Below are 27,924 nucleotides of genomic sequence, written 5' to 3' on the forward strand. Positions count from 1 at the left end.
CAACCCCCATCCCACCCACATTTGTACGGGCATAATGTTGGAGTAAACGTCGATGAATTTGAAAGGTTTGAAATTACCTTTCCACATTTTTTACGAAAAAAAGTTGTCTGTTCGGAAGAAGTGTCTTTGACTATCCTCTTGAAGTTTATCATAAGCTATCTCTCTTCTGAACTTGAATCGAATCTCGTCTTCAGGTTAATGTCGGTTTGAAGTACGGGTTTGTTTGCTATATTCCCAAAATAAAACGGCGAGGATGGACAGTTGACAAGTGGCGTGACCACAATATAAATATTTAATTTAGCAAAGACGAGTTATAAAAAGAATAAAACAAACACAACCGACTGACAGTCTGAGTGGACAATTGAAAAGTTTGGCATAATATGATTCAAAATTACAGAATGAATTGTCCCCCCCCCCTCCACCCCACGGCAAGGTAATAAGGGCGGTATTGAAGAAATTAGCATGAATAGACTCCAGATGTGTGACCTGCTTAATTCACTCTGGCTTCGGCTTTGAGTACAACGTTTCTGCATGTTGCCATGTTGGACGAATCTAACAGTCATAGTAATTACCGACTTTGCAATCCGCGTTATAGTCATTGCCGACTTTGCTATCCATGGTCCTTCTCGCAATTTTGGAAGGCCGCTAAGAGAGTGACTCCAAAGTTTTCCCTTTCTTGAACCAAAAATGGTAGCTTGCTAAAGAATTTCTTGTTTCCTGTCAGCTTTAGGCTGGGAAAGGGCTTCCTGAGTCCACTGTAACAATATCAGTGTCAAACCTCCATAACTTATTCAAACAGTAGTGATGAGGTGTGGGTGTGGGGGGGGGGAGCACAAAGGGGAAAAATACAATAAAATATTAATTAAAATTACAATATATTTATTCATTTATAGTTATCAACATTAAAGTTAAAAAATCAAGCAAAAATGTTTATAAAACATCAAACTTTAAAACATGAATGGTATATGTCCAGCCTTATTAAGAAAAATATAAGCAGAAAATTTCACATGCTTATGGCAATTTGGTCAAAAGGCAATGAAAGTATAGGCATATCAAATTGTGTGTGCCAAGGGTGGGGAGGGGGGTTATAATGTAAGCTTGTAAGAAAACTTTATTTTTATATGAAGATTGAAACTATTTCCAACAGCTATAGGCTTGTTTACCCTAGGAACATCTCCAATGAAATCATCTTGAACAGTGTGTGATATTCGAGGAACCTTGATGTAGACATGTCACCATCAAGAATCTTTTATTGAGAAAATATCCTCCAAAACAAGTAATTTCTATCAAAAACATCCTTTATAAAAGAGTTTTCCATTCAACAGCATATTCCACAAAAATTATTGACTATCAAAAAATACTAGTGTACATTTGAATTCATCTTTAAAATTGAAAGTATAAATCAGCCTGAACAAAACATCTTGAGCAAGTATTTTGTTTGGCCTCCTCTGGCAATCGCTTCATATTTTAATCTTTGCCGACTGAAAAACCAACCACAAAATGCTGCAAAAAGTCAATTTCTTTTAAAGCTTAAGGTACAAGTATCCCCATATAGCTGTTATGTAAGTAACTGTTCCCATTTAATAAGGAAAACTTGGACATCTTCATATAGATTATATATATATATACACATATATATAAGTATATATATACACATATATATAAGTATATATATACACATATATATATATATATATATAGGTATATATTACAGACTTAAGCCAATTCAACTTTAAACACCTGTAATCACTTACACAATCGTTTTAAGAATATTATCTTAATCTATATACTTGTTTGTTTACATATTTGCAGATCCTACGTGTCACAGGAATGGACTGGCTTGAGCTAATTTAATCTGGTGGTCAATGGGCAAGTTTCTTATCGGCCGCCGCTAAAGATAAATAACGGTACCAATATGTTGGTGATTGTTCTGATGCATGCACTTTGTACCGGCTTAAAATGAACCCAACCAAGATGTCAACAAGATTCCAAAAAAGTGAAAAAGTAGAAAATGGCTAGACAGTTGTCAGCAGTGATACTCTCTCTGTGAGTGAATAAGCTTTGTACTCTGCCTTACTGTCTAAATTCAAAATGGGTCACGAGTATTTCATGGAAGGAAGTGGTACGAGCTATATAAATTCCACAGAATTACATAAAAATAACTTGGTAAGACTTCTCAAGGTGACCTTGCAAGTAGATGGAAAACATATTACTATCCTCCCCTTCCCCCCCCCCCCCCAACCACCGCCAAAAAAAAAGTCAGAAAAAAAAAATCTGACAGAATCACCACTACGGCAGATAATTTTACAAACTAATTCTTTGAACAAGATGGAATTACAAGGTGACCTGTGTGATATAAGACTGGAGTGTTTCCAGTACAGTTGTTACAAGACACATTGGGACCACAGATTTGCCAAATTATGACACAGCTGTTGGTAATTATCAAATTTCCTAGAGCCATAATGCAATTCACCATTTGAAAGCCCCTCTTTTGTGTTTGATTTTCATAAATTGATCAATAAACTTTCCTTTACATAATTTGCCTAAATTATCCTGGAGTTAATTTTTTGAAATTACTCCAAGTTGAGTGTTTACATGGCATCTCCCAACAATATTTTACTCCATGACCAAAATCAGTCGATTGATAAACCTTACCAAACACTTCAGATGGCAATAAAAGTTGGATACAGCAGAATTCAAAAACTACACAAAAAGCTATAAAATACGCAGGAAATGTTGAAAAACGCAGGAAATGTTGTTAAAAAAAGAAGAGGGTAGACTTCCTTGAAGCAGCATTCAACAATTGTCTAGCACAGACCGCAACAAACACCCACACAATGTTTGTTTTTTCAATTCTCACAAGAATTACCTGCCTCTAGCCAGTCTCAGTGAATGTTCTACAACTTGTGTTGTGCTCTTTTGATGTCCTCTTGCTTTGCGTTCTTTTGATGTTCTTTATTTTTGCTTTCTTTTGTTCTTTTGAAGTCTTTGTCAAACAGTAACTTTCGTTTGTCTTTCAAGAAACTGACAACCACAGGTCGCTGTGAGACACTGGGCTACAGCAGTGCATTAACCTGACACTGTATTTTAATAGCATTTATATCTCTTCTACTCACAAACTTTATTTTACATAGCATAACAAGTGCTTTAGAATGTCAGTTATGCCTGTAACATTCACACAATATTTTTTCCGAAGTTTTTTTAATGAGGCATTGACTGTCATCCTACCCTAACATGGTAATAACAGGCCCTGTGAAACCTTCACTCCTTACTACCAATCAGCAACAACAATGGCCAATGACAAATAAACAGGTCAATGTCGACACATCAGGAACAAAGTGAGACAGCTATCACTTCCTCTTTTCCTCTTTTAAAACTTTTGTGATTTGGTTTGTCAACTCTTTCAGTTCTTTCTTCTTGTTTATTTTCAGGTAGGTCTCTTTTCTAATTTTAATCGACGTCATCCAATCAGGCAAGATTTCTTTCATGAGTTCCAGGTGTTTCTCAAGTTGACCTGAAAATTAAAAGAGATTGAAATTGAAAACTTGGAAACTTGATAGGAAAAATAAAGCTAAAGAAACAAAAAATTATAAAGTGCTTCCTCAAAATTTTTAAACATTCATACATATTTTTTATTTTTTTTCCATTTCATCTGAAGCTAAATAGTGAATTCTGAAAGATGATAGAAAGAATAGAAAGCTGAAAGATAAAAACCAACAAATACTTGAGTGTTTACAGCTTTGCATAGCAAAGTTGAGGTTTATGAAATTTTGATCATTTAATACAAAACTTACTGAACAACAGTGTTATATTTGTAACAAAGGTGACCACTTGCATATTACTTTGAAATGCTAATTCTAGACATAGCATACCCTAGACATAAATCTTTTGTCTTAGATGCTGTGTTTAGGGACATGACAAAGTAGAAAAAGTTCACATTATAAACAGCTGTCTTTTTGTCTTGTGAATGACAATTTTTGTCTGTCAAATTTTGTCACCGTGTCATGAAATTGTGTCCTAGATTCTGACTTTTTCAAAGTAAACAACCAGTTGAAAAGTGTGAAATGATTCCCCACATTAAAAATTTCCCTCAACGAAATCACTAAACACCAAGTTAAGTGATTCCACGACCTCAACAGCACATGAGTAGGGTCTTAATATCACTAAACACCTAATTGAGGGATTCCACTAACTCAACTGCACATGTGCAGGGTCTTAATTGCAACCTCCTTGATTGGCCAGATCGTACATTTAGTCCAGGCTTTCCTTCTTCAAGGAAGAAATTTGGAATTATTGTTTTACTTTATTTGTTTTTGGTATTCAGGAAATTCAGCTTTAATCCACTCATTGTTTGAAAAGACAATGCAGTCATTCTCCATTTTTTAACTGTTCTCAATATTTTCAATGACGAACCGGGTGCCGTCTGCTAGAATCCAATGGGACAACTCCTTTAACAGCTGTAACCATTCGAGACTGGAAAAAAAATTGCCGGTCCTGAAAGAGCCATTCATTATTAGCCATAATTTTCGATCTATCAAGAGATCCATTTACTTAGAACCCTTCAAATCTTCCCCACAAGTGAATCATTGACCATTGAGTCCAGGATGGTCAATCTTCCAAATTGTAATATTCATGTTCATTTGCGAAGCTCTGATGTTTATGTCTACTTTCACCGTTTCTGGTTCAAGTCCTGACGGACACAAGAAGTAGCAGACCCATCTTGGAGGTACTTGAGCATCCTGTAAACAGCCGTGCGTGATACTACAAATATCACGTCCAACCAAAACAGGCAGCTCTAACAACGGTGGTCACTCACCTTGAGAAAGAGTAGTCTTGCAGCTGTCCCCCACCTTCTGAATAACCACATCCACAGTCAGGGCAGCTTTCTTCTCAGCTAGAAATAATCTAGAGTACCAATGAAAAACAAGGCATTTCTTTAACGTGAAACCATTCCAGATTCATTTAACTCAAATCAATTGGTTGTATCTACGGCATTGGTTGTATCTACGGCATCACAGATCAGACCATGGAAGCATACGTGAGCACAATTTAAATGTTATTAGTAGTTTGTTAGTCAATGTCATTTTCCAAACGGATATCAAACCTCCAACCTTTGGCATATACAGTAAAAATGCCATAGCAGATTACCTTGGGAATAACCTCCTTGGCACATAGAAGAAGAGTGAAAGCTTTTCATGTTGTAAACCATTAAAACCAAAATTAGCTACCTGTGCCTTTGGGTTGTTTGTTTTTTTGGGGGGAAAGGGGGGTGGGAATAATTTGTACCCCTATAAAGTACGTACACAGTACATTATCAAAGCTCATATTCAGGATCGTAAGTTTGTGGAGGAAATTGCAGAAAGTATTATTTGTACATCATCAAATGCAAACTGAACTTGTTTATTATTATAAACTATTTTATTATTAACTCAGGGATTTTACAGTCAAGAAGCTAGTTGGATCTATGTGGAACATCAACGCAATGTTTGATTGTCCAGTATGGTATTTAGTACTCTTGGAATATTAGAAAAAAAACATTCAAAACACATTACATAGAAAACAACATTTTCTTACCCTCTGACAATCAGACATAACTCTGGCAACCTCTCCAGCATCCCGATTCTCTCTTCATCTACTTCGCTTCTCATCATGGCTGCCTGGAGATTCCGGGCTTCCTTGGCACGGATCTGCTCAATAAAGACAAAAATGATGATCAAACAGAGACCGACAAAGGAAACTTAAACAAATTATCGAAGAAATAAATGAGAAAAGAAGGTTAAACGTTAGAGAGAGGAAATTGTAGATGTGGCTCCCGTAACCTGCGAGGAGTATCTATCCAGAAACTCTCAATCCATTTTTCAACCAAAGTTTCTGCCTCTTTGAGTAAACAGCATCTATTCCAAGCTCAGGGTAAGAAACTAGAATATTTTGAAATAATATCAATCCCTAATAGCAGGGGATGTGCTCACGCAGGGCAGTGGCGGGCGGCTGCGCCCGGCAGTCCTGAATGCCGCCCAGCACAGACAGTATTGTAAACATTTTTGCCCAGCACTAGTTTTGATGATTAATTTAACAACTTTAACCATTACCAAAATATGCGAGAATACTTGGCACAAAAGTTAGCTCTGGAATTGGAAATCACCATTGGCATCATTTGCCATCTTAGCATAATGGCAAACATTTTCCAAACGGGAGAGGGACACCCCACCCCTTAGACCCCTTCTCCAGGATGTGGACCACACTACCACACAAACCCGCCCGTCACTCAAATATTTCTAAGCACATCCCTGTAACAGGGTTGTTGCATTTCCAGTGCAAAGCAAATGTTTTGGCCATTTATTAAAGATACTTTCCAGGGCAGGCTTTCACTGAGAATTTGGATGTTGTCTGAAGCTGAAAGAGTCACCACAGTATCACATGATTAACATCTCTGCGATTAGTTTTTTAGACAAAACGGAAGTGACTTTTCTCGAAGAGAGAATCAGTACCCTTCCATTACCACAAATTTGATTCTACTTTCAAAATTATAAAGGCAGGTAAATATGTTGTGGAAAATGTCTTCCTACATATCTTACTTTAATGCTAAAAATTCCATATCTTCTAATATGCAATTTTACATTTTACAAATGAATAAAGCATTCGGTACTAACCCTTTCCAATAAATCTGAAGAAATACCACTTGGTACTTTCTTAGTCTTGGACTCATCAGCTGGTTTTTCTGGTCTAGGTTTGCTAGCAGGCTCTGACTGTTTCTCCTCGTTTTTATTTGCGATAAGTTCAAGAGCTTTAGTGACCTATAGTACAAGGGAGAAAAATAATAATACTCTTTGGAATTGACATCTTTGCTACCAATTAAATAAGCTCTGCAAATGTCACAAAAATACTGATTCTGGGCAACAAATTCGAATAAAGTAAACCTTTTAATGTTACAAGGTTGAATCAAGGTCGTAAGTTACAAGGTTGTGACCTCACCTTTGGGTTCATCAGATCTCTTGCTTTGTTCAGCACATCTTTTGCAGTCGAGTAGGTTTGAAAGTTGGGAGGTTGTGGGAGAGGGGATGGATCGATGTCTGTAATGTTTTCTAACGGGAACTTTGGGTGCCATCTCGTTATCTTGTCGTCAGGGACGGCTAGTGGAGGGTTCTGCTTCTGAAGAAATTCCTGAGTTGGGAAGAAGAAAAAAGATAAAAGGATAAAAAGAAATTGCAACTAATATGTAGCAAATATAACATGAAGATATCTTTTAACAATAGATTCACATGTGAAGGATCACTCTATGATGCTTTTTTATAAAGTTTTGATATATTCACATGAAAGTTCACCTCATCTATGTCCTTGCAAGATTCACACATGAAGGTTCACCTGATGTGGCTTCTTTACAACCTTCTTCAATATGTTCACATGTGTAAAGTTCACCATACCTATGTCCTTTTTAATTTTGCAAAATTCACATATGAAGGTTCACCTGATGTAGCTTCTTAACAACCTTCTTCAGTATGTTCACATGTGTAAAGTTCACCTTATCTATGTTCTACATCATTATTGTAATAGATTCACATTTGAAGGTTGACCTTTTAAAAGCAAGTTCTTCATCCCTTTTTATTATTCAATAGCTTTTACATGTGTGAAGGTTCACCTTATGTTGCTCCTTCACAATCTCTACTAAGTTGCTATGAAAGATGGTCCTCCTTGTGATCAGAGCCGATGGAGTAAACTTGCTCAGAAAGTTTGATTGAGAATGAATATCCTTCATGGTTGAATTACTGCTGATGTTTCCAGGATTTGAAACTAAAAGAAAATGAATGAAAGAAGAGAAAAAATAATAAAATGTGTATCAGATAGACAGCATACAACTAACTGCCTTATTGAAAGGAGGTACAAAACCCAACCAACATTATGTTATAAGAGATTAACCGTCATGAACAATTCTCTCCAAACAGCTGGAGAAAACTCATCCCATGTGGGAGGTAGCACAGATGTAACATTCCTTCACACAAAGCTGAAGGACTTGATCAAGTCTAAATATGACATCATTGAGCTACATGTGCTTCAATTTTTTTTATTTATGTTTTTCCATATTAATTACAACCTTTACTTTGGGTCTCGCAAATACTGAATCTAAGATATTGAAGCTCTTAACATGGTCTAATGATGGCATTAGTTTCAAGTGTCGACACTGTTAGCATTCGACCTTGAAAATATGGAGAGAAAACAAAGAGAAGGTAAACGGTTTCAGATCATAGTTGCACTATGACATCACAGATTTGAAAAGTGGCAGCTCCCAGACATGACTTTTAAACTAGGATATCTCTCAAACGGGACAGTTATCCTACTGTAGCTGATGGGGGGTGGGGGGGGGAGATTGTCTGTCACAAAGGTCTCTGTCATATAAAGCTTATGATGATGGTCGGTTTGAGGCTTTCATTCACTATTTCAGAGCACACAAGCTCCCAGCGTTTGTGACATGACATAACATATGAAACGGAATGTAAGGAACTTGCACACCAGTAACTGCTAAATAAAGTACGTCTTTGGCAATGTGACCAGATTTACCAAAGTGATAACTGCTAGAACCAGGTTTACTAGCTGGCCAAACAAGTTGCAGTGCTTGTTACATACATGTTTCGACTGACTAATATATCAACCTGGTTTTATGCATTTTTGGAAGAAATGGAAAAACTTGGCCAGAACTTATCAAGAAAATGTTGATGACAAAAATGAGTGAATATTTTTTTTTTATTTTTTTTTTTACAAAGTCACATATCTTAAGTGCTACTTGGATAAGTAGGTATGGTAAACAGTTTAACATTGAGAAGAGCATTTTTGAGAGTCTCTCATAGAGCTAAGCACCTGAGTTCTTGCTAAATTCATTCAAGTCTGCCTCAACCATCAGTTCATATCCTCCATTTTTATCTTTCCCTCTCTTTGAGATTGGCTGGAAGCTCTTCTGTTGGTAGAGGCGGTAACTGGCTGGATACACCTTTTTGATCTGGCCGAGATTCTTGGGTTGGAAAGTCCTAATGTGAGCATAAAATAAAAGAGACATTTAGGTTTACATTTTGCCGTAAAATATTTCTGGCAAATTCAAAATTTTATTATTTCAAAATTCAGTAATAGTATTTGACTTGCTGGTTTGCTGTTTTGTAAAACAATGTTTGAGGATACTGGTGTTTCAAGCACAATTCAGTTTGGTTTGAGAAGCAACGCACTCCTTTTCCCGAACTGTGGGTCCTGGCCTGAAAATGGTTTGCCAAGATGTTAAGATCCGGTATGAGCAGAATAATAGAAAATTTACCCCTATAAAAGAATTAACTCTGTCTTAATTGCATTCTGTAATTATCTCTATGGAGGTGACTTTCATTATTCAAATATCTTACTAGAAACTCTAACAGGAACAAACAGTATGCTCCTTCTTAATAGTATCACCCATCTTAGCTCAAAGTTGAGTAGTGAAACCCTAATTTCTGCCTTAACAAATCTATCTGATTCTAGGGTAACTTCTTCAATAGACCTTTCCTGAAAATGTATAACAACTTGCTATTTGAAAATCACTCACTTTCTGCAAAGTTCCTGCACCCCGGCTTTTAGTTTACTGAAGGAGCATCCCTCTGATCGATTGTGAAGCATTGACACGACTGTATCTGTGCTTTGAAACATCTCCTCCAGAGTCTTATACTTGAGCGGTAACAGAAGTGAGGGCGGTGCAGCTATGGCGAGGTGACGATACTTCTTATAAGCTGGCAGCTCTTCGGCTTTTCTGCAGATTTTAAAGGAATCAAAACTACAGTTTGAAATGTTTGCTGAAAGGAAATGAGGGCGGTATTGAAGAACTTAGCATGCATAGACTCCGGATGTGTGACATGATTAATTCGCAGATGTACCTGTACATCATATATTACATCATATCATTACGTTATATATCATATCATATAATTTACTTGACATATCTTGCCATATCATATATCATGTAATATCATGTCACATATATCAGATGATATATCACATCACACATTACTTGTCATATCATATGATACAATTTACTTGTTACATCTTTTCATATCATATATCAGATGAAACCACCAAATGTATTTTATATTTGTGATATCATTACTGGCCATGTTATATATCCTATCTATAGTATCCACCTATCACATCATCTAGCATTGCTTTTTATATTATTACTCCATTAGTTCATTTGATCAGCAGGTTTTTTCTTTTCAACCTTCGACATTCCCAAACTTTAGCAAACTTACCTTTCTGGCTTCTTTACTTCATCTCTCTTGACCTGGGTTGACCTTTTGACCCTTCCAAGTACAGCTTGAAGTTCCTCCAGTTTACCACATTTTGCAAGCTTAGCCTTCACTTCCTCCGGTGAGAGCTGTGAATGCAAAAGAATTCAACAAATATAACCAATCACAGGAAGTTATCTTAAATGTGAGCTTAATGAACACCAGTCACTGACAGAAAACAATTCATAAGGTTTGGGAGGGGGAGGGGCGGGGGTTGAGTCAGTTGAAGGAGTGACTGTCAAGTTGCTTTATGCCCATTTCAGGCTTTGCTTATTAGAGCAGTTGGTGGATGCACTGAGAGTTCATGTTTGCTTTGAAGTAGTAAAGCTCATCCGTTGTAAGATCAGTGCAATAAGCAATAACAATTTATTTTAGCCCACAGTCTACTACTTAAAGACTGTTTCTAAAAGACAAGTGTCATTCAATTACTTTTCTCATTCCTATCTTTTGTCCTTTACCGCCATCTGACTTCTCCGTCAACTGATTTGCTAAGGTCTGTCGGATTCTGTCCTTCAGTGGTGATTTATTTAATGCGCTGTCGACTACTCGCTCCTTTCTCTCCTTCGTTGGAGCAGGTTTTACTTTGACTTTCTGCAGATTTGGCGTGACGACTCGTCCATTTTCTGATGGGTCTTGCCCTGAGATAGATGACTGAGTTGTAGTTGTACCGATTGCTTCCAGACTTTGACCATTCTGCAGGAAAATGGTGGAGACAAATGAAAACGTTCATTTAATAGAGATTAAATGCTATACAGAACTCACCGATGCAAAGAAAAACTTACTAGTCACTTGATCTGATGGTTCAATAAAATATTGAAGTGCACAAACTATTAGCATCGTAATGTTACAGTAGACATCTGAAATAGTTTGAAAGCTATGTATACTGGGTATGATAAATAACAACAGTCAGTCAAGCTATGACTACATGATTACTACATGTGATTGCTACATAACTGAGCCCATGGCCTTCTAGCAAGAAATGAAAAAGATATACGTACCTGAAACTGACTCCCGAGACATCTCTTGGCCATCCTCTTGCTCCTTTCATTCGGCTGGTTATCACTGACACTGGATTGAGAAGAATATCCAGATTCCTCACTGAATATTTCTTTAGCCTTTTTCCTCCTGACCGGTACCCTGGTTTGGTCATGGCCTCTTTTGGTAGGAGTCTTTTCCAAAGGTGTTAGACAAGCTTCTTTACTGTTCTTTATTTTATCTGCCTTCCCACTACCCACATCTACATCTGTCACCTGTTTCTTTGCTAAATACTGTTCTAGAGTGGAAGATGATATTGCTTGTGGCTTTCCTACCATACCAACCTTCCCTTTAGTCTCTTGTTTTTTCCTTCCTCTCGGCTTGGGGTCATCTTTCCTCCCACTAGCGACTGTAGACTTTGTTTGGCTAATCGTTTTACTCCTAGAATTCAATGCCTGTGTAAAGTCATGGAAGCTAATACTTTTACCTATATTTATAGCACTGGATGTACAATTGTCTTCAATGTCTTGAAAGATAGCTTGAACATGGAAGTCAGGTTTTGACCTCTTGGATGGTACTTCCTTTAATAAACTGTCACTAGATGAACTCAGCTTTCTCCTTTTCATCGTTCGAGATTCTATCTTCCTCGAGCTTCTCCTGTGAGCGTAGAAGTCGGTTACTTTTGCTTGAGCCATTTCTTGTGATCCTGGATTTGAAAAAAAAAAAAAAACTAAAGAAGCTTGTATGGCCATAGTCTTCTTGACAGCTCTAATAGTGAAAACAGACTAGCCTACACCTGGTAGGCCCAATGGGAAAATATTATCACAAAGTCTGATGCAATGAATCCCAGGCCCCTGTATTGGAATGATACACATAGGAGACAAATTTGAGTCTCTAGGACCTAGGGCCACCTTATGTGAAAAGCAGCTCTTGATTCACAGCCTTGACTTTAGTTGGAATCCCTGAAATCCCTGGCCACAAGAAACATTTTCAAATGGAATTGCATTAGGCCTACTTCCTCATAGTTCTTATTTTACTTTTTCTAACCATGTGAAAATTGTCCACATTTGACGTTTTCTTCTTGTAGAAATCTGGTTTACAAATTCCGTTCGTTTGAACGCATCAATTTGGTGAATGAAGTAGTTTGGGCAAATAGGCAAAACAAGCACTCCCATTTCCTCAGCGAATACAGCCTCACATATGTACGCACAGGTGATTGCCTATATATTACGTACACTTCACGAATGTACTAACACAGCTTACCATGCCCAGTTGGTACGTAATTAGCATTGCACATAATACACTCTCTCACTCAAACCACAGTTTATAAACCATTTTTGAATCACTGAAATAAAATTCACAGATCAACTTTACAATAAAAGGAAGCTTGAAAAGTATTTGAACATCAAAAGATGAAACTTGGCGGAATGGATGTCAGAGCAGAATGTAGTACCAAGAAGCTTAGGCTTCCCAGAACTGTCCAATTGTAAACGTTAGAATAGCCTACATGCAAACATTCTTCGCATTGGAGCTGGACAGTGCAATGTATACAAACAACATATAGTCTGCTGTTCAAACTCATCTGGTGTTACACATGCACTACATATATGATGGCTTAACCATAATTTAAAAATATATATAATTTATAAGAAATTTCAGCATTTAGGCTAAATATTAATTTCTTCCTAATTAGGAAGAAATTAATGTGTATTCAAACAAGGTCTTTTTTGTGATTACTGTTGGAACTGTATGGAGCATGGGTTATGTCGCAATCTACATTTATTTTGTGAAGATGACTTCACAATCGTTACTGTCCAAAATACATTTGAAATATCCATCCTAAACGATTAGTCATTTCTCTGTCAAATGCTTCATGGTGGTAGGCTTAACATGATTAATCAACTTAGAACTTAAACCGTTTCCAAACGATATAACCAGGTTCTAGACTACAGTTCAGGGGCTACCGTGTGCGGAGAATAACTGAAACCGACTACTGTTTACTACAGGCATGCTGTGATAGAAACCTCTGCTAGTATGCAAGTACAGTACAGTATGCAAGCTTAACACAATATAAAACAAGCTTAGGCTAAGTTAGGCCAACCTAGTACGTTCTCAGTTACATAATAAATGCGTTCCTCTTCACATCCTAAACACGTCTTCTGTTAACTTTCGACAAGAACGATGATACCAAAACCTGTCTGCAGTGTAGATCAGATCTATTTTAAGTTACACTTACCTCAGCTGAACACAGACTTGAGGCTAACCCTTCACTACAGTAACACTAACAGATACGTTTGATAGGACTAAATTCAGACACGTATTTCAAGGGAGCTGATGTAACCTAACGCAATGATGTACCTAACGATATAGAAAAATAACGCTAGTCTACGTCTGGACAGAAAATTAAAACCCAACGCAACACAACAATATTGTGTACCATACACCATCTAAACTTTCGCGGGAACTTGTCATGTGTCATTTATACGGTGGCTTCTTCGGGACATACAAAAGAAAAAACTGTCCCAAAATTTTTAAGTCAAGATTTTGAGTCTCGAGTATGTAACTGGACCAGCGACCAGTAAGTCGCTTGCGGTTGTTTAGTCTCCTTGGTCTTTTCCCAAACTCCCGCCGCGCATGGGGGTACGGTCAATCGACAGGAACCTGCAGTGCACTAAGACTTCCACTGCAAATACAAACATATCAGATTTGCGCACTTTAATATAATATATTAAGTCAAGATTGATAAATAAAGTCCCAGCTCAGTGTTCGTGACTTTCATTTCAACACTAAACAATATACTGCTACTTTACGTTACATTATACTTTCTCGGTGTAAATTAATTAATGAGTGAGAAAATTACCAGGCAGTATGCTGACATGGGCGGCGATCCGTACTTCCGAGTGGGGGGGGGATACGACCTTGTTGACTATCTAAGCGTAGCGCCACCATGAGTTGGCGCGAAGCGTACAAGAAAATTTTGGGATTAACAAACCCTCTAGATGGCCGGAAACGGCACTTCCCGAGGTTTCCTAGCGGCGTATACCCAACTTTAAAATAGGGATATCATGTCCGAAATATCTCATAATCAGGATCCAAAATACTTTTTTATTTTTTATTTCGGGTGTTATTTTGGGGAAATTGTCCCTGTCAGTCTTGTTTCAGGCGCTACGTTAGAATGTTCGAGAGCTCTTTTATATTATTCGATGAAGAAAATTGCCTCATGCAGGCTATTATAGGCCTATACACATGCAATACACAATTACACATAGTTACATTCCTAGGGACCGATTGCTAGGGCATCCAGGTGTGTATTAAGCATTACCCTGGTAACATGAGATTCTCAGCGGTTCGAGGGAACATGTACGTGTGTAGGCCTACTATAGGGCCTATATGAATACTATGAGTGTGCATATATGTACTATATCAATACCGTGGGCGCAATAATACATTTTGTTGTTATAGGGCCAATGAAGCCTACAGTCAACTATTCTTGCTTTATAAAGACGGTTTATTTGAAAAGATCGCACTGCGTTTATGGTAGGCGAGAAATGAAGTTAAAAAAGAGCCGTACATTCACGATGATGCATATAAAGGCATGAAAATATTCTTATCCCTGGCATTTGGTGGGGGGGATATGGTGTATTACATCCCCTCCACCCATTTTCATGGGGGATATATCCCCCCTTCCCCCCCCCCCAGGATCGCCGCCCATGAGTATACATCCTAGCTAAGTTAAAAGTCAAAATTTTGAGATGTCTAAATTTATCTCAATATTTTTCTTTCCTATGTTCTTATAAGCCACCGTACTATCAACCTTGCAAAAATTCGAGGGAAAAATAGGAACAAAAGAATTAATAAGATAATTTAAATACCTTAAGTTAATTTATTGAAAGTATTATTATTAAAAAAATATATTAAAATATGAATTTAAACCCCCAAAAAGTACAATATGTGCTTCAAAAATAATTTGAAGTCTGTATGCTAGTATTTTATTAATAGCGTTTACCCATCTTAAATGAATTGTCTCATCATACTTTAGCACACACAGTTGACGTAATTCTTTGATCTTTAACCCGGCCCTCTACAGCTTGTAAACAATGAAGTTCTGTACAGTTGTGAACGAAACCAACCAGGAAGTAGACGCGTTGATCCTGTAGAATGATTCCACACTTCTAAAAGTTAAAATATATGGTTTCAGCTAAAAACTTGCTTAATAACGTTACGAGTAACGTAAAGCTAAATTTACTTCCTTGTTACACTGTGTAACAACATACCGGACTTATATAACGTTAAGCCCGAGCAAAGTTACAGGAGACTAAGCCTAACACAAGCCTAGTGTGACTCCCATCACTAGCGACCACCATTTACAGTGAAACCTTCGGAGAGGATATCACCAACATGCCAGAAGGAAACCAAGAATGGGCTATGTGGGCAAATGAACATGCCTTCATCAGCGGCGTTGGTGAGTTTAAGTTGCTCGAACTAACATAATTTAACCTCACATGCCTTTTGAATTGAGAATATCATCATTGCCAAAATAGCCAATTAAGTGGAAAGTGGTTACAACAAAATAATGTGGTTCTAACCACAGTAGTATATGTACTGTATGAAAATAAGGTCACCAAAGAAAGTTGAAGTTGTTGCAGGCTTAAACCTTTAATTCTATTGTCCATGCTAGGAGAGTCATTATGCAACTTCTGTTGTAATCCTTTAATGTGTAAAAGTAAGTTACTTTTACACATTCTCTTACACAGGCTCTCTAGTGGATAAGCAGTTTGCTAACAGTTTTATTTTATTTTGTAATCCTTTAAGAAAGAATATTGGTACAACTATAGAATACCCTGCCAAACGTAAGTCTCGTACACACATTGCCCACTCAGTACGACAAAGATTTACAGATATCATTACAATACTGCAGGGGTGTTTGATGAAGTAGCCAGTGTAGCCACTCCCGGGAAGCCTTTGGACTTAGTCTTTCTTTGTAAACTTTTCTTAACTTTAAACTTGTGTCGAAACGATTGGTGTCAATGATGGGTTGTTATCATTAAAATACTGCAAGGGTATTTGAAGAAGTAGCTGATGAAGTACAGTGTTATCTCTACCAGGGATACCTTTGGAGTTAGTCTTTTTTTGTAAACTTTTCTTACCTATAAACTCACGTCGAAACGATTGGTATCAATGATGGGTGCATGGTTATCATTATAATACTGCAAGTGTATTTGACAAAGTATCCGACGCAGGCGAATAAAGACTTCTTCTCTTCGTAGTCGATGGAGCTGGTGTAGCCACTCCTGGGGAAACTTTTGGCTTCGACAGAGCCACTCAATTTGCGGGTTGTTTTGGCGGGTTGTTTTTGCGGGACAGGGTATTCTATAATTGCTCCAGAATACTAAGGAAATGGTTTACAATTTTCCTTCAGTGTTGTTACATTTGGGAAAATGATGAGTTGCAATTAAATTTTGATACATTGTATCCGGCCCATTCAATATACAAATTTAATTTCCACTGCTGGCTACAGGTGGACTAAGAGAAAAAGTTACATTTGATCATTATGTATTACACCATGTACTTACATCTATCATTCCAAGATTATGTTACACTATCTACTTTCATTTCTCTGCAGTTATGATCATGGGCGGTATTACTGGTACTATTGGATTTGATGGATACCAGTTTGCAATTTATTCAATGTATCCTTTTGTAGAAAAAAATTACCGAGTTAGAGACACTGCATGGGGACTATTTCAAGATCATTTTGTATGATGGGTGAAGTAAACAGCTTAGTCGACCTTGCAAAATGAAGCTTAAACAATATTCCATGTACCTGTACTCCATTTCGTATTGTTTTAAAGAATGGTTTTTATAATTGACAGTGAATCCTTCAAATAGTTACTCACTATATTTTTGGAAGTGACTTTACACTATTGCAGGTGGGTGTACTTAGGTGGAGGCTACTATACAGTAGAAAATATGGACATCATTTTGGAAATAAGATCTTTGTGTTTGAAGGTTTGATCGTAAAACCTGTTGTGTGATCCATAACACAGACGCAAAGGTGCTACTGTACAATATAATCTTATGCATATACAGTAAGTATAAAATGGCAAGGCACTCACACTCTATAAAATTAGAAATTATATATTATATTTAGATCTTTGTGTTTGAAGGTTGGATTGTCAACCTGTTGTGTGATCCAAAACACAGATGCATAGGTGCTACAATATAATGTTAGAAATATATTATGGCACATGACAATATGTCATTGTTGACAAATGACATGAGAAAGGAAACACAATATTTTCTTTGAGGATCACTTTTCATCATTTTCAAAGCACTTGATTGGGGTAAAAAAATAATGATAACCCTGTAATAGGCAATGTAAAGTTGTTGCTGAAACTTCAGCTCAAAAGTTTGCGTTTTATCCTGACAGTGTGTTTAGTACTGGTATGTATACCATATTATTGTAACATTAGGACTAGCTGAATTAAGCCACTTTGAAACAATTTCTCGGTCCTGCCAGCTGTTAATTTTCTGTTCCTATTGTACACCGTAGTACTTAGAGACGACACTGTGCACAAAACTGTCAAATATTAAGACCATTCGTGATTTTATTTATAGTTGCTGTGATTTGCTTTCCTTAATGTGTTAAACAATAGCGTAGCGGGGTTAATCGTCTGTCTCTTGGAGTATGCAAGAAGCTGTAGGAGGAAGGGGAGCACTGTGGAGAGAAGGTAAGCACCCTTCACTGATTCTTCCTAAGCTCGGGAATTTGAATTGACAAAGTTTGAAGAGATTTTGTGTTAATTTTGTAGCACAATATTACATGAAATGTAAAAATTGCTTGTTCATTACCAATTACAAATGGTATCTCACTTATTGTTGTCAATGGTAACTGCAGAAAATTGGCAAGTTAGCATGATGGTGTAACAAATATGTAATTCAATCAAACAATTATAATGTCTTAGGAACTTCATATATACTACTGTACTGTACACAATTTCTGCTAAATGTTCATGTAACCAACCAATCATTAGGAAAATTATCTGAAATTATTTTTTCTAATTGTGCGTTAATACCATAATGCATTGCAGGGGAAGAGTGACAAAGGAATGGAAACACAACAGTGAAGATAAATCAAATCAAAGAACAAGTTAACAGTGTGTCCTTATTGAATGCCTATGTGTTGAAATGAAAGTGAAAGCAAATGCAACAGGTGCCAGATGCTTGAGCTATCAAATTGTTAGTTGATCTAAACGTTGTTTAAACTGAGAGAAGTGTCAATATTCATGCTCTTAGGGTTGTGGGCCAGGGTTAGATATCATCCTGCATTGACAAGTTGCACTGAAAAATACCGCACTTATTAATGTGAGCGTCGCATAATCTCCTCACATGAAATATTCCCCCTCCACATTGAAATAATAGGGCTGCACAGTCTTAGGCAAATAGCCCCGCGCAAACGTATGCATGGACGGTAACACTACACACTAGCGTACAGTACATCATTTCCCAAATTAATAATACACAAGTAGAACTTGTAGAATCTGCAGCTGTTGGATCGCATATTTTCTTATTACCTTGCCCAAAATAAATGTCTGCATTAAGATTTGAAACATATTTTGATACTAGAAATAGCATTCCTCTGTTTCCTAATGCAGTAAATATCTGTCTTATTTGCGCAATTTTCACCCCTCACTGCCGACCCATTCCTGCACACTTTGTTCACCCTTTGTACCTAAAGTGTACCTTTTATTGATCATGCTAAGAGGGCCCTGTCTATATTATCCTCTTCATTGTTCAGGTTTCAGAGCTTCCTTCAACCGGTCATGATGCTCGGAAGTCCAATCACAACCAATTACTACGTCAGATTCGTCTTATATCTTGTGTAAGTATTTCCATACTTTGTAAAGTTATTTGCCACATGTTACCCATAACACCACAATAAGGGTTGCTGTGTATTTTTAACTGTTCAACCTCAACTGGGACTTCTTTCATCTACAATATAGCCTTGCTTATGAATTATGTGATCACTGGTTTCACAGCTGTTAACACCAAATCTGTAGTGAAGACATTTTTCATTTTTTGCCATATTGGCCGGACATCCTTTAATTATACGTGATTAACAATGACATATACTTAGTGGCTGCCCTGCCTACTTTTCAACCATAATAGAGTATGCTATATATTTATGTTGCCAAGGAAAACTAATATTGTAGGAACTACTCATTAACCTGTCTGTATTCAGTGCGTGTTTTTGTCCCTTCTGTTACTGTTAAGTGTCATTAAGCCTCTGAAGAAGATCCTGCTAGGATCGAAACGTCAGGCTAACTTACTTTACACATTGTAGGAACTAGCAGTTGTGTAACCCATTCACCAGATAAATTAATACATATCAAAAATTCATAAAGTACTTATTTTCCACAGTATATCTAAAAAATGGGAGAGATACAAACTTTTAATGTTTTCACTTAGGGATGCTTTTAAAACCGGCAAATATTTTTTAAGCCTGTAAAGTACAGTAAACTGATGTGTGTTGTAATTCAGGAATTTGCCAGTGAGAAATTGTTACCAGTACCTTGCAGCTCAAATGGCTAAATTTGTTAAATTCTAAGAATGGAACCTTAAATTGAGGTGGAGCTGCTGTAAATATACTGTCTACACCAGTGATATGATTACATCATAGGGTACATCCTCTCCCCCCCCCCCCCAAACCGGTAAATGTACAGTAAATGAGGAGGGCAGGAGTGGTTGATGAGTTTCCAAGTACATAGTCTACTGCTACCATCCTAGGGGTAGAAGTAAGAAAAAACAGGTTTTTTAAGATTTGAACTTTGGCTCTTTCTATTTTGGTGTGAGAACATTGACTTGAATTGAATTTGAGTTACTTCATATAGATCTATGCAAGTTCAATTTCATGGAAAATTTAGTTTGGCCGCTTGTAACCTACTGGGGTTGCCGATCCAGAATTTACGGCACTGCAAATAAGAAATGCGTCTTACTTATCCCCCGTGTTTATCAAAACTTATTTCAACTTTTAAAACTAATAAAACGGACGTTTTTTCCTCTCTTGGGCAGGTTGTGTATTCCTTGTGCTTTCCAGTTGCCGACTGTGATTGGAGGAATATCTCTACTAATCGCCGCTCTGATTTACTTCAAAGCCGCCCTCGGCGGTGAGAGCTGGACTACCGCCAAGGCACCGAAGAGACAGAAGACACTGACCGATCGCCCACCGGTCAATCCACCACCCCGTCCCCCACCAGAGGCTGTAGCCCATAAAAATGGTGCAGACAATAATGGCTACGATCCTAACAACTAGCAGTAGTCTTATCGACATCTTCTTCCAAGATCGAGAAGGCCTTCATGTCTTTCTTTTTTTGTCTTATTAGAATAATAACTATAAAAGATAACATGCTATAAAAAAAATAAAAAAATAATAATTGAAAGTAAGAATATAAATTGTTGTCATCTGAGCATTTTCCTAGGTACAGATTTCAAGTTCAGTTGTCATGACCAGGGAGAGGTGTATAAGTTGAGGTTTTCCCATCTCCCCATTGTGGGAAGAAATATGAATGTGGAAAGCAAATTTGACAAAATTGTAAAATATGAACACTTGATGTACTGTTACAACAAATAACTTGCATTCCAAAGTTCACCTTAGAGTAGCTAGATGGCCGAATCACCAGCAAGTCAGGTTTTTTTTCTTTCTTTCCCAAATTATGTTCATTACAACTTTGTCAGAACTGCATACTACACCAATGCAGGTAAGTTTAAAGGCTGTAATCGCACAGTGATATGTTCCACATAGCCTGACATAGGTATTAATTCAATGCAAAGCATTCACCAAAATTAATCTGCCATGTCATGTTACTATGGGGATGACTTGACAGTCTTGCCAACACAAGGTGACCTTCGACATTATTGTCTGCGGATCTGAAAGAACAGGATACTGTGCATATACAGGTAGAAGGAAGTGTTTTTCTTATATTGTTCAGACAAACTGGTATCTCAATATGGTAATGCCATTGGTGTTATTATATTGTAATGCAGTGGTTTCATTTTTCCAATGTTGTAAATGATATACAGTCAAATGGAAAGGTTAAGCAATGGCATTTAGCAGGAAGAATCAAGTTATATACTGTATAGTGTAGAGTTTCAAACAGTGCCCAGACACAACATTGTTAGTATTAAATAAGAACATATTAAGTCATCCAATAACAAATATTGTTGCAAGAATGCAATTCTAAGAGTAAAATTATCGGGTGACCTTTAAACTATATAAATAAAGCTATATAGTGTACAGTGAAAAACAAAATTTGTTTACATTAAGATTTAAAAAGAACATGTTTCAGTTGACCTAAGTGAGCCCTTTAACAGTCAGAATTAGAGTTATGCCTGGGAAATAAAACTTGAAGGATTTATAGAGCAACAACGAGAATATTTTTTGGAAAATGTTTAGCAACGATTAAATATACTTAAGAATATTTTGGGGCCAATCCGGACTACTTCAAATTGTTAGGAAGAACATGAGGGGGTTGGACCACATCTGATTATCAACAAAGAGTTTTTTTGAGTATCATTTCTTTTGTTGGTTTTGTAATGATTTTGTTTACTACATCTGCAAGGCAGTAGCTGGCAAAAATAGTTGTCAAAACCTCCAGCCTGTTTATACTGTGTTCTGCCAGAGATATCCACTATAGGTTTTGTAAAAATGATCAAAGCTCAGCTAAGGGGCAATCAAATATAGATATTGCTGCTTCCCAATTTAAGCAAATGATCAAACGATCTTTATAAATATGCAGTATAAACATCTTTAAGTAAATTGTTGTATCCATATTTTGATCTTAAGCATTGATTTTTCAGCATTTGGTTGAATTTTTGGTTGTTTTAAAAATACTAAATAAGATGGAATAATTTGAAAACTTTGTCTTTACCTCAGATTAGTTTAACTTGTACTTTTAAGGAGATGGTACTGAGGAAGTAAAACAAAAGGAAAATTGTTAAAGCCTAGGTTTCACTCCTTTGATTGAGTAATACAAATCAACCAGCATGTATTGTTTATATGTGTACCTTCTGTATCCATGCAACCATATTGTCTTGTAATAAAGTTTTTAAGACTCCGGTCACTAAATTTCTAACATGTAGTTATGATTCTAACAAGTTCATCAATTTTTTTTTTTTGCCATTTAAATACAGTACCGTGACAACAGCCAATGCTCTGGACTAAAGTCATAAAATTACTGATAAATACTGGAATTTGACCATAAACTGATTTCACAACTCTGGTAATATTATGACATCTCAATGCTTTAATTGTACAGTATCCTGTTAGATCATATGTATTGAATTGCAAAATGTGACTTAGGCTTTTAAGAAGAAAAACATGTAAATGATGATTCAAAATGAGACAATTTGCACAAAAATATCACTTTAAAACAAGTTACTTTTTATTATTAATCCTTGCAGTACATGTATACAAAGAAAGACATGTTTTTATAGTTAGCAGTTTCTATACATAACATTTGGAATAAATTCTATTGTTTTGTATAGATCAGCATTTTTCTCTCTTTTTCTTGTTGTTGCGAATATGTATGTATGTTTGTGTGTATGTATGTGTGTGTGGTTTGTTCCTTCCTTTGGTATTCTAACTTGGACAGAAGAGGATATCTATATTTAAAGCTGAATTCATTAAAAACACACATGATCATATATAACAATATACAAATAAATGGAGTCAAAAACACACAATTGATGAAAAACTCAAATTACAAGAACAAATAGTCCATAGTGGTTGATAAAAACGTCAAAATTATGATGATCAAAACACCTGCTTGCAGATACCAGAAGAGTAAGGGAAAAATTGAATTTGATGTTAAATCAGATATTGTTATTGTTTTACACTAAATAGAACTCATCTCCTGTCACTGCAGAATTATGGATGTTAAATACATTTGTATTTCATATTCACAGAATATTAAGTTATACATGATGGATATCTTTTACCTTTGTCTAAAACTCTTGAAATACTCTTTATTAAAATGTTCATAGTTATGGAATGCATAAATCTATGTCCAAATTATACAAGATTATGTGAACAAGTGTAAATACTCCATGTTAATTACAATTACAAATGTTTCTAACATTACCCCAGCTCCCCTCCCCTCCACCCCCCAATCAATCGCTACACCGCAAACAGTTACACTTTTCATCAATTTTCCTCATGCACGAAAATAACAAATCCCATGATTTTTGTAACAGTCAGTTGCTTTCGTCAGTTGCACTAAGTTTATACTTCCATGTGTCTCCCACCAGCAGAGTGACATCACAGCACATGAGAATAATCATTCTTCGTTCTTCTTTGTAATGTAATCATTATATATACTAAGAGGGATTCTTTCTTTGTTACAAACAAAACATGAAACACAACTTGTAAGGGCAAAAAATTGGCAATTTTATTTGGAAATATTTGTCCCACATCATTCTTCAATTGGGTATTTTCCCTTCATTATCCATACTTGTCTTTACATGCATTTTATGTCACAAACCAAAATTTGTCATCAAAATTGGCACAATTTGTTTAAAGCAAAATTTATATACAATTTCGAGACCCTGTCGATGATGAACTAATTTAGATTTGCATAAAAGCTCTAACAGATACGTAAGACTTTTGAAATTATATGAACGAATATAGGGAGAGATTGAATTCAGATGTATGTAATTTCATATTCCTTTATAGTTCATACTGTTATTAAATAACTCATAAAACAGGAAAAATAATACAAACCTGTATTTTAATTTGCATATTAAATAAATATACATATGTATGTATACACATATATATATATCTATATATATATATATCTACAGTATATATATATATATCAACAGTATATATATATATATAGATATATATATATATATATATACATATATACATATATATATACAGGGTTATAGCCACGCCGGCCGGCGGCGGCCGGTGGTAACCGCCACTCACGCCTGCCGGCCGGCATTGGAAGTGAATAAACAGTCCACTGGCCGGCACAAAAAAATAGTAAAATGCTTGTGAAATACAACAAAAGTAACAAATTTATCTTTCCCTTGCCGTAAAACATGATAATAACGTCACCTTTTTCTGTTATTTACCAATTGTAAATCTGAAAAGTAGCAAAAATCACCCTTAAGGGGGCCCCTGGACCCCCGGCCGTGAGATGCGAGAGCTTCGCTCGCTACGCTTCGCAAATTTATTTAACCAGCACTCACAATCTCCTAGCTATAACCCTGTATATATATATATACATATATATACATATATATGTATATACATATATATGTGTATATATATATATATATATGTATTAACATATATATGTATATATATATGTATTTACATATATATATATATGTATTAACATATATATATGTATTTACATTTACATATATATATTTATATATATATATATATATATAAACATATACAGGACAATAAAGGTTTGTATCAAAAGTGAGGGAGAGTTGAAGAAATGAGAAATTTCGTGGAATCTACTTCGTGGAATCTACAAGATTTTATCACACTAAATTTCTTCTATATAGATCACACGATAAAATTACTACAAATTGCTATAAAATGTGAATAAAAGTTTAGCACTCTATAATCTATTTTCAACTTTCTGTTTGTACTATACATGATCATATGGAGTTTGCACTTTATAAAAGTATGTATGTTGGTATGTATGTATGTGTGGCCAAATTTTGGTCATTTCTTCTAAAGGATCAAGGTAGTTCAACTTAGTCGATGAAATGTTAGCAAAAGGAAACAAACTCCCCCAGGTTTGCACCCTTGCAAGAAAAACGTACACATGAAACTTTTTACTTTACCATTGCAGGTGAAAATTTAGGGTATGATGGTTATCTGTAAAGGGATATTCCATTGTCAGACAAGGTGACATTGACAAGGAAAAGAAAAATATTCCACACTGTTAAGTTGGAAAGCCCATCTTGATATCTTGTACCTAACTCAAGATATAGTTGATTGAATTTAAATTATTTTGACCGGCTAAACCATTGATTCTTTCCTGTAGTAAATCTCAGTAGGTGATCTGTGATAGCATTGTGGCAAATGTTCTTCAAGAGCTTTACTTTTCTATTATCATCTTTTTGTTGATTTGTCCTTGAAACCTGACATATTTGAAATGTTTGTTCAGCTGTTATAGTTCTTTCTAATAAAGAATTTCATCAAAATGCAATGGCTTTGTAGAAATAATATTTTTCCAATGAGAATAAGTGTGAGTGAATTATGATGAGGAACAAGAACGATTTCAACTGAATTGCCGTGATGCTGATGACATCACTCACTCTGCTATTGCCTGATGTAAAATTTGAAAATTCATACCATCTTCATACAACATGCTATAAGGATGCAGTAGTGACCTATACATGCAGACAATTTCAGGCATTTCCATTCATCAACCATTGCCAGCTACCGGAATATCCCTTTAAAGTAGTTGAATAAGCAATGTGGGTTGTATAGTATACTATAGTATAGTATAGTACAGTATAGTACAGTACAGTATAGTACAGTATAGTATAGTACAGTACAGTATAGTATAGTATAGTACAGTATAGTACAGTACAGTATAGTATAGTATAGTATAGTACAGTACAGTATAGTATAGTATAGTACAGTACAGTATAGTATAGTATAGTACAGTACAGTATAGTATAGTACAGTATAGTATACTATAGTATCGTACAGTATAGTACAGTACAGTATAGTATAGTACAGTACAGTATAGTACAGTACAGTACAATAGTACAGTATAGTATAGTATAGTACAGTACAGTACAGTATAGTAGACCACTCATAAAGCACCAGTAATAAAAATTACTCAACTGCGCTGTACAAAGACATTACAAGTAATCAACAAAAGCTAAGCAAAAAATCATGTGAGATCACCAACATCATGAATAAAAAAGATCAAGTATTCTAAAAAATAAAGCAGAATGAGAGCTATCTTCTAAGCCTTTTGGCAGTTTTATTGGACTAGGAATTCCACCTTGTATGAAATATTACATATTAATGATGATTTTACTATCTGTTTCACCCTGAGTTCTATTTTAAGATTATTTTGTACAGCAGCTTCTCATGAAACTGCATGATGAAGTTCAACCTAATAACTATGTTGATAACACAATAGATTGAGTGACAAAGAACTTGTCTCTTATTCAAGATCAACTTTTGTTCAAACTCTGTGATACAGTTTTAAAAGGTGGAATTCATCTTGCATGAACAGGCAATTAAAACTAAATGGGTTTTGTTTTTGGACTAACACTTATAGGAGAACGGGTTCACTGAATAGGAAATGTCATTTTCTACTGTTCTGTCAGTAACACACGTGTTGCTGCCCTTCAAATTTGAATGACGTCACATGGCTGTAGTAAAAACCCAATGCAATGTGGAGTGAATTGCACGCTTTTACGTTTACGAAATGGTTCAACAAGTTTTCACAAAGATCGTGGCATTCCTTCATTCTGTATTCAAAATATTGGTTCTATGGGGTTTTTTCATTGGTACAAAACTTAGACCATGACTCAAGTTATCATTGATTCATTGCTAAAAGAGCAAGAGAATGGGATACACCAAATGAACTAAGCGTAAAGTTAACCATGCGATAACCAGCTTATTCATCACGAAATGTTCACGCCACTGTCCGGATTTCTTAGCAGTATTTGTGTTTGGCATCTTTTTATGTGTTCTGTTAAAGTAGAAACCCTCTTTAGAATTGAAAATTCCCACTGAGACTGCAGTAACTAGGTGAATTAATGTAATTTAACGTTAATTATGCGTACAAATATTTCATGTTTTCACTCTTTGCTTGGGATTTCACCTCTGGTCATGAAATAACGGATGACAGTTCGACCAACAGAATAAATCTGCAGTATTCAATCCGACAAGACTTAAGTTTTAACTTGCATTAAAGTCATCAGCACTTGCAAATTGAGGAGTCTTTATCAATGAAAGAATTCCTCAAAGAACAAAAAGTGCAAAGAATTGCTTCAAGGGTGGGGATTCAATGCTATGTGAAGTTTTGGGCATGTGTAACCATTATTGAACTTTCTAGCTTATTTACAAACAACACCCATACTTCAAACTGTACAGTGTGTACAAATGTGGAACAGTGCCAAATTTCATCTATCAAGCAGCATCATTTCCACATCCCTCCCTACGCCCCCCCCCCCACCTCCCACTGTTTCAAATATTTTACTTGCTTTTAATTGGGCAGTCTATAAATGGCAGTAGGTACAAGGGGCTAGTTACTTGAAAACACCTCTGTTGCAGTCTTTCTCGAGGGGAAAGCTACCTGTGTTTGACCAGGAGTTTGTGATTACCAGGTCTGACTATGTACATTCATACTCCTTTCTTGCATCTGTCAACATGATTAGCAAATGTTTACACAATTTCAAACTGCATCTTCCATACATGGAAATCTACACCAGTAAAACCATTTGTGGATTAGTATTGTATTTCCATCTTCCTTTCAATCTTTTCAAGTCCTGTTCAATCAGTTCAGAGGTTGCGACTTCTGGACCTTAGGAGAACTCCATGGACTTGCTCAGTCTGCCTAATCGTACATTTTCCTCTTCCTTCTGTAAAATATAATACGAG

The 27,924-nt window shown here is 36.1% G+C and overlaps 3 protein-coding genes across 3 annotated transcripts in view; 1 reads left to right on the top strand and 2 right to left on the bottom strand.

The window, feature by feature from the left end:
• Window positions 1-862: 862 nt before the first annotated feature.
• LOC139965446 (DNA replication factor Cdt1-like) lies at window positions 863-13,701 on the bottom strand. Its single transcript, XM_071967787.1, has 12 exons — window positions 13,501-13,701; window positions 11,288-11,970; window positions 10,719-10,982; window positions 10,254-10,378; window positions 9,557-9,757; window positions 8,851-9,017; window positions 7,637-7,788; window positions 6,973-7,161; window positions 6,651-6,794; window positions 5,575-5,687; window positions 4,817-4,905; window positions 863-3,514 (listed from the first exon to the last, which is right to left on the bottom strand). The coding sequence occupies exons 2-12, from the start codon at window positions 11,957-11,959 to the stop codon at window positions 3,351-3,353; spliced, it is 2,280 nt and encodes a 759-aa protein (XP_071823888.1). The 5' UTR covers window positions 11,960-11,970; window positions 13,501-13,701; the 3' UTR covers window positions 863-3,350.
• Window positions 13,702-15,357: 1,656 nt separating this feature from the next.
• Window positions 15,358-22,805, top strand: LOC139965448 (cytochrome b-245 light chain-like). Its single transcript, XM_071967790.1, has 5 exons — window positions 15,358-15,726; window positions 16,888-16,954; window positions 17,921-17,995; window positions 19,063-19,146; window positions 20,337-22,805. Exons 1-5 carry the CDS (start codon window positions 15,663-15,665, stop codon window positions 20,575-20,577), a joined length of 531 nt encoding a protein of 176 aa, XP_071823891.1. The 5' UTR covers window positions 15,358-15,662; the 3' UTR covers window positions 20,578-22,805.
• Window positions 22,684-27,924, bottom strand: part of LOC139965447 (tyrosine-protein phosphatase non-receptor type 1-like) — a 49,989-nt gene continuing 44,748 nt past the window's right edge. Inside the window, exon 11 of the mRNA XM_071967789.1 lies at window positions 22,684-27,905. The gene's annotated coding sequence lies outside the window, so the exon portion shown is untranslated. The remainder of the gene's footprint in view (window positions 27,906-27,924) is intronic.

Source organism: Apostichopus japonicus, chromosome 3, assembly GCF_037975245.1.
Source record: "Apostichopus japonicus isolate 1M-3 chromosome 3, ASM3797524v1, whole genome shotgun sequence".
NCBI lineage: Eukaryota > Metazoa > Echinodermata > Holothuroidea > Aspidochirotida > Stichopodidae > Apostichopus > Apostichopus japonicus.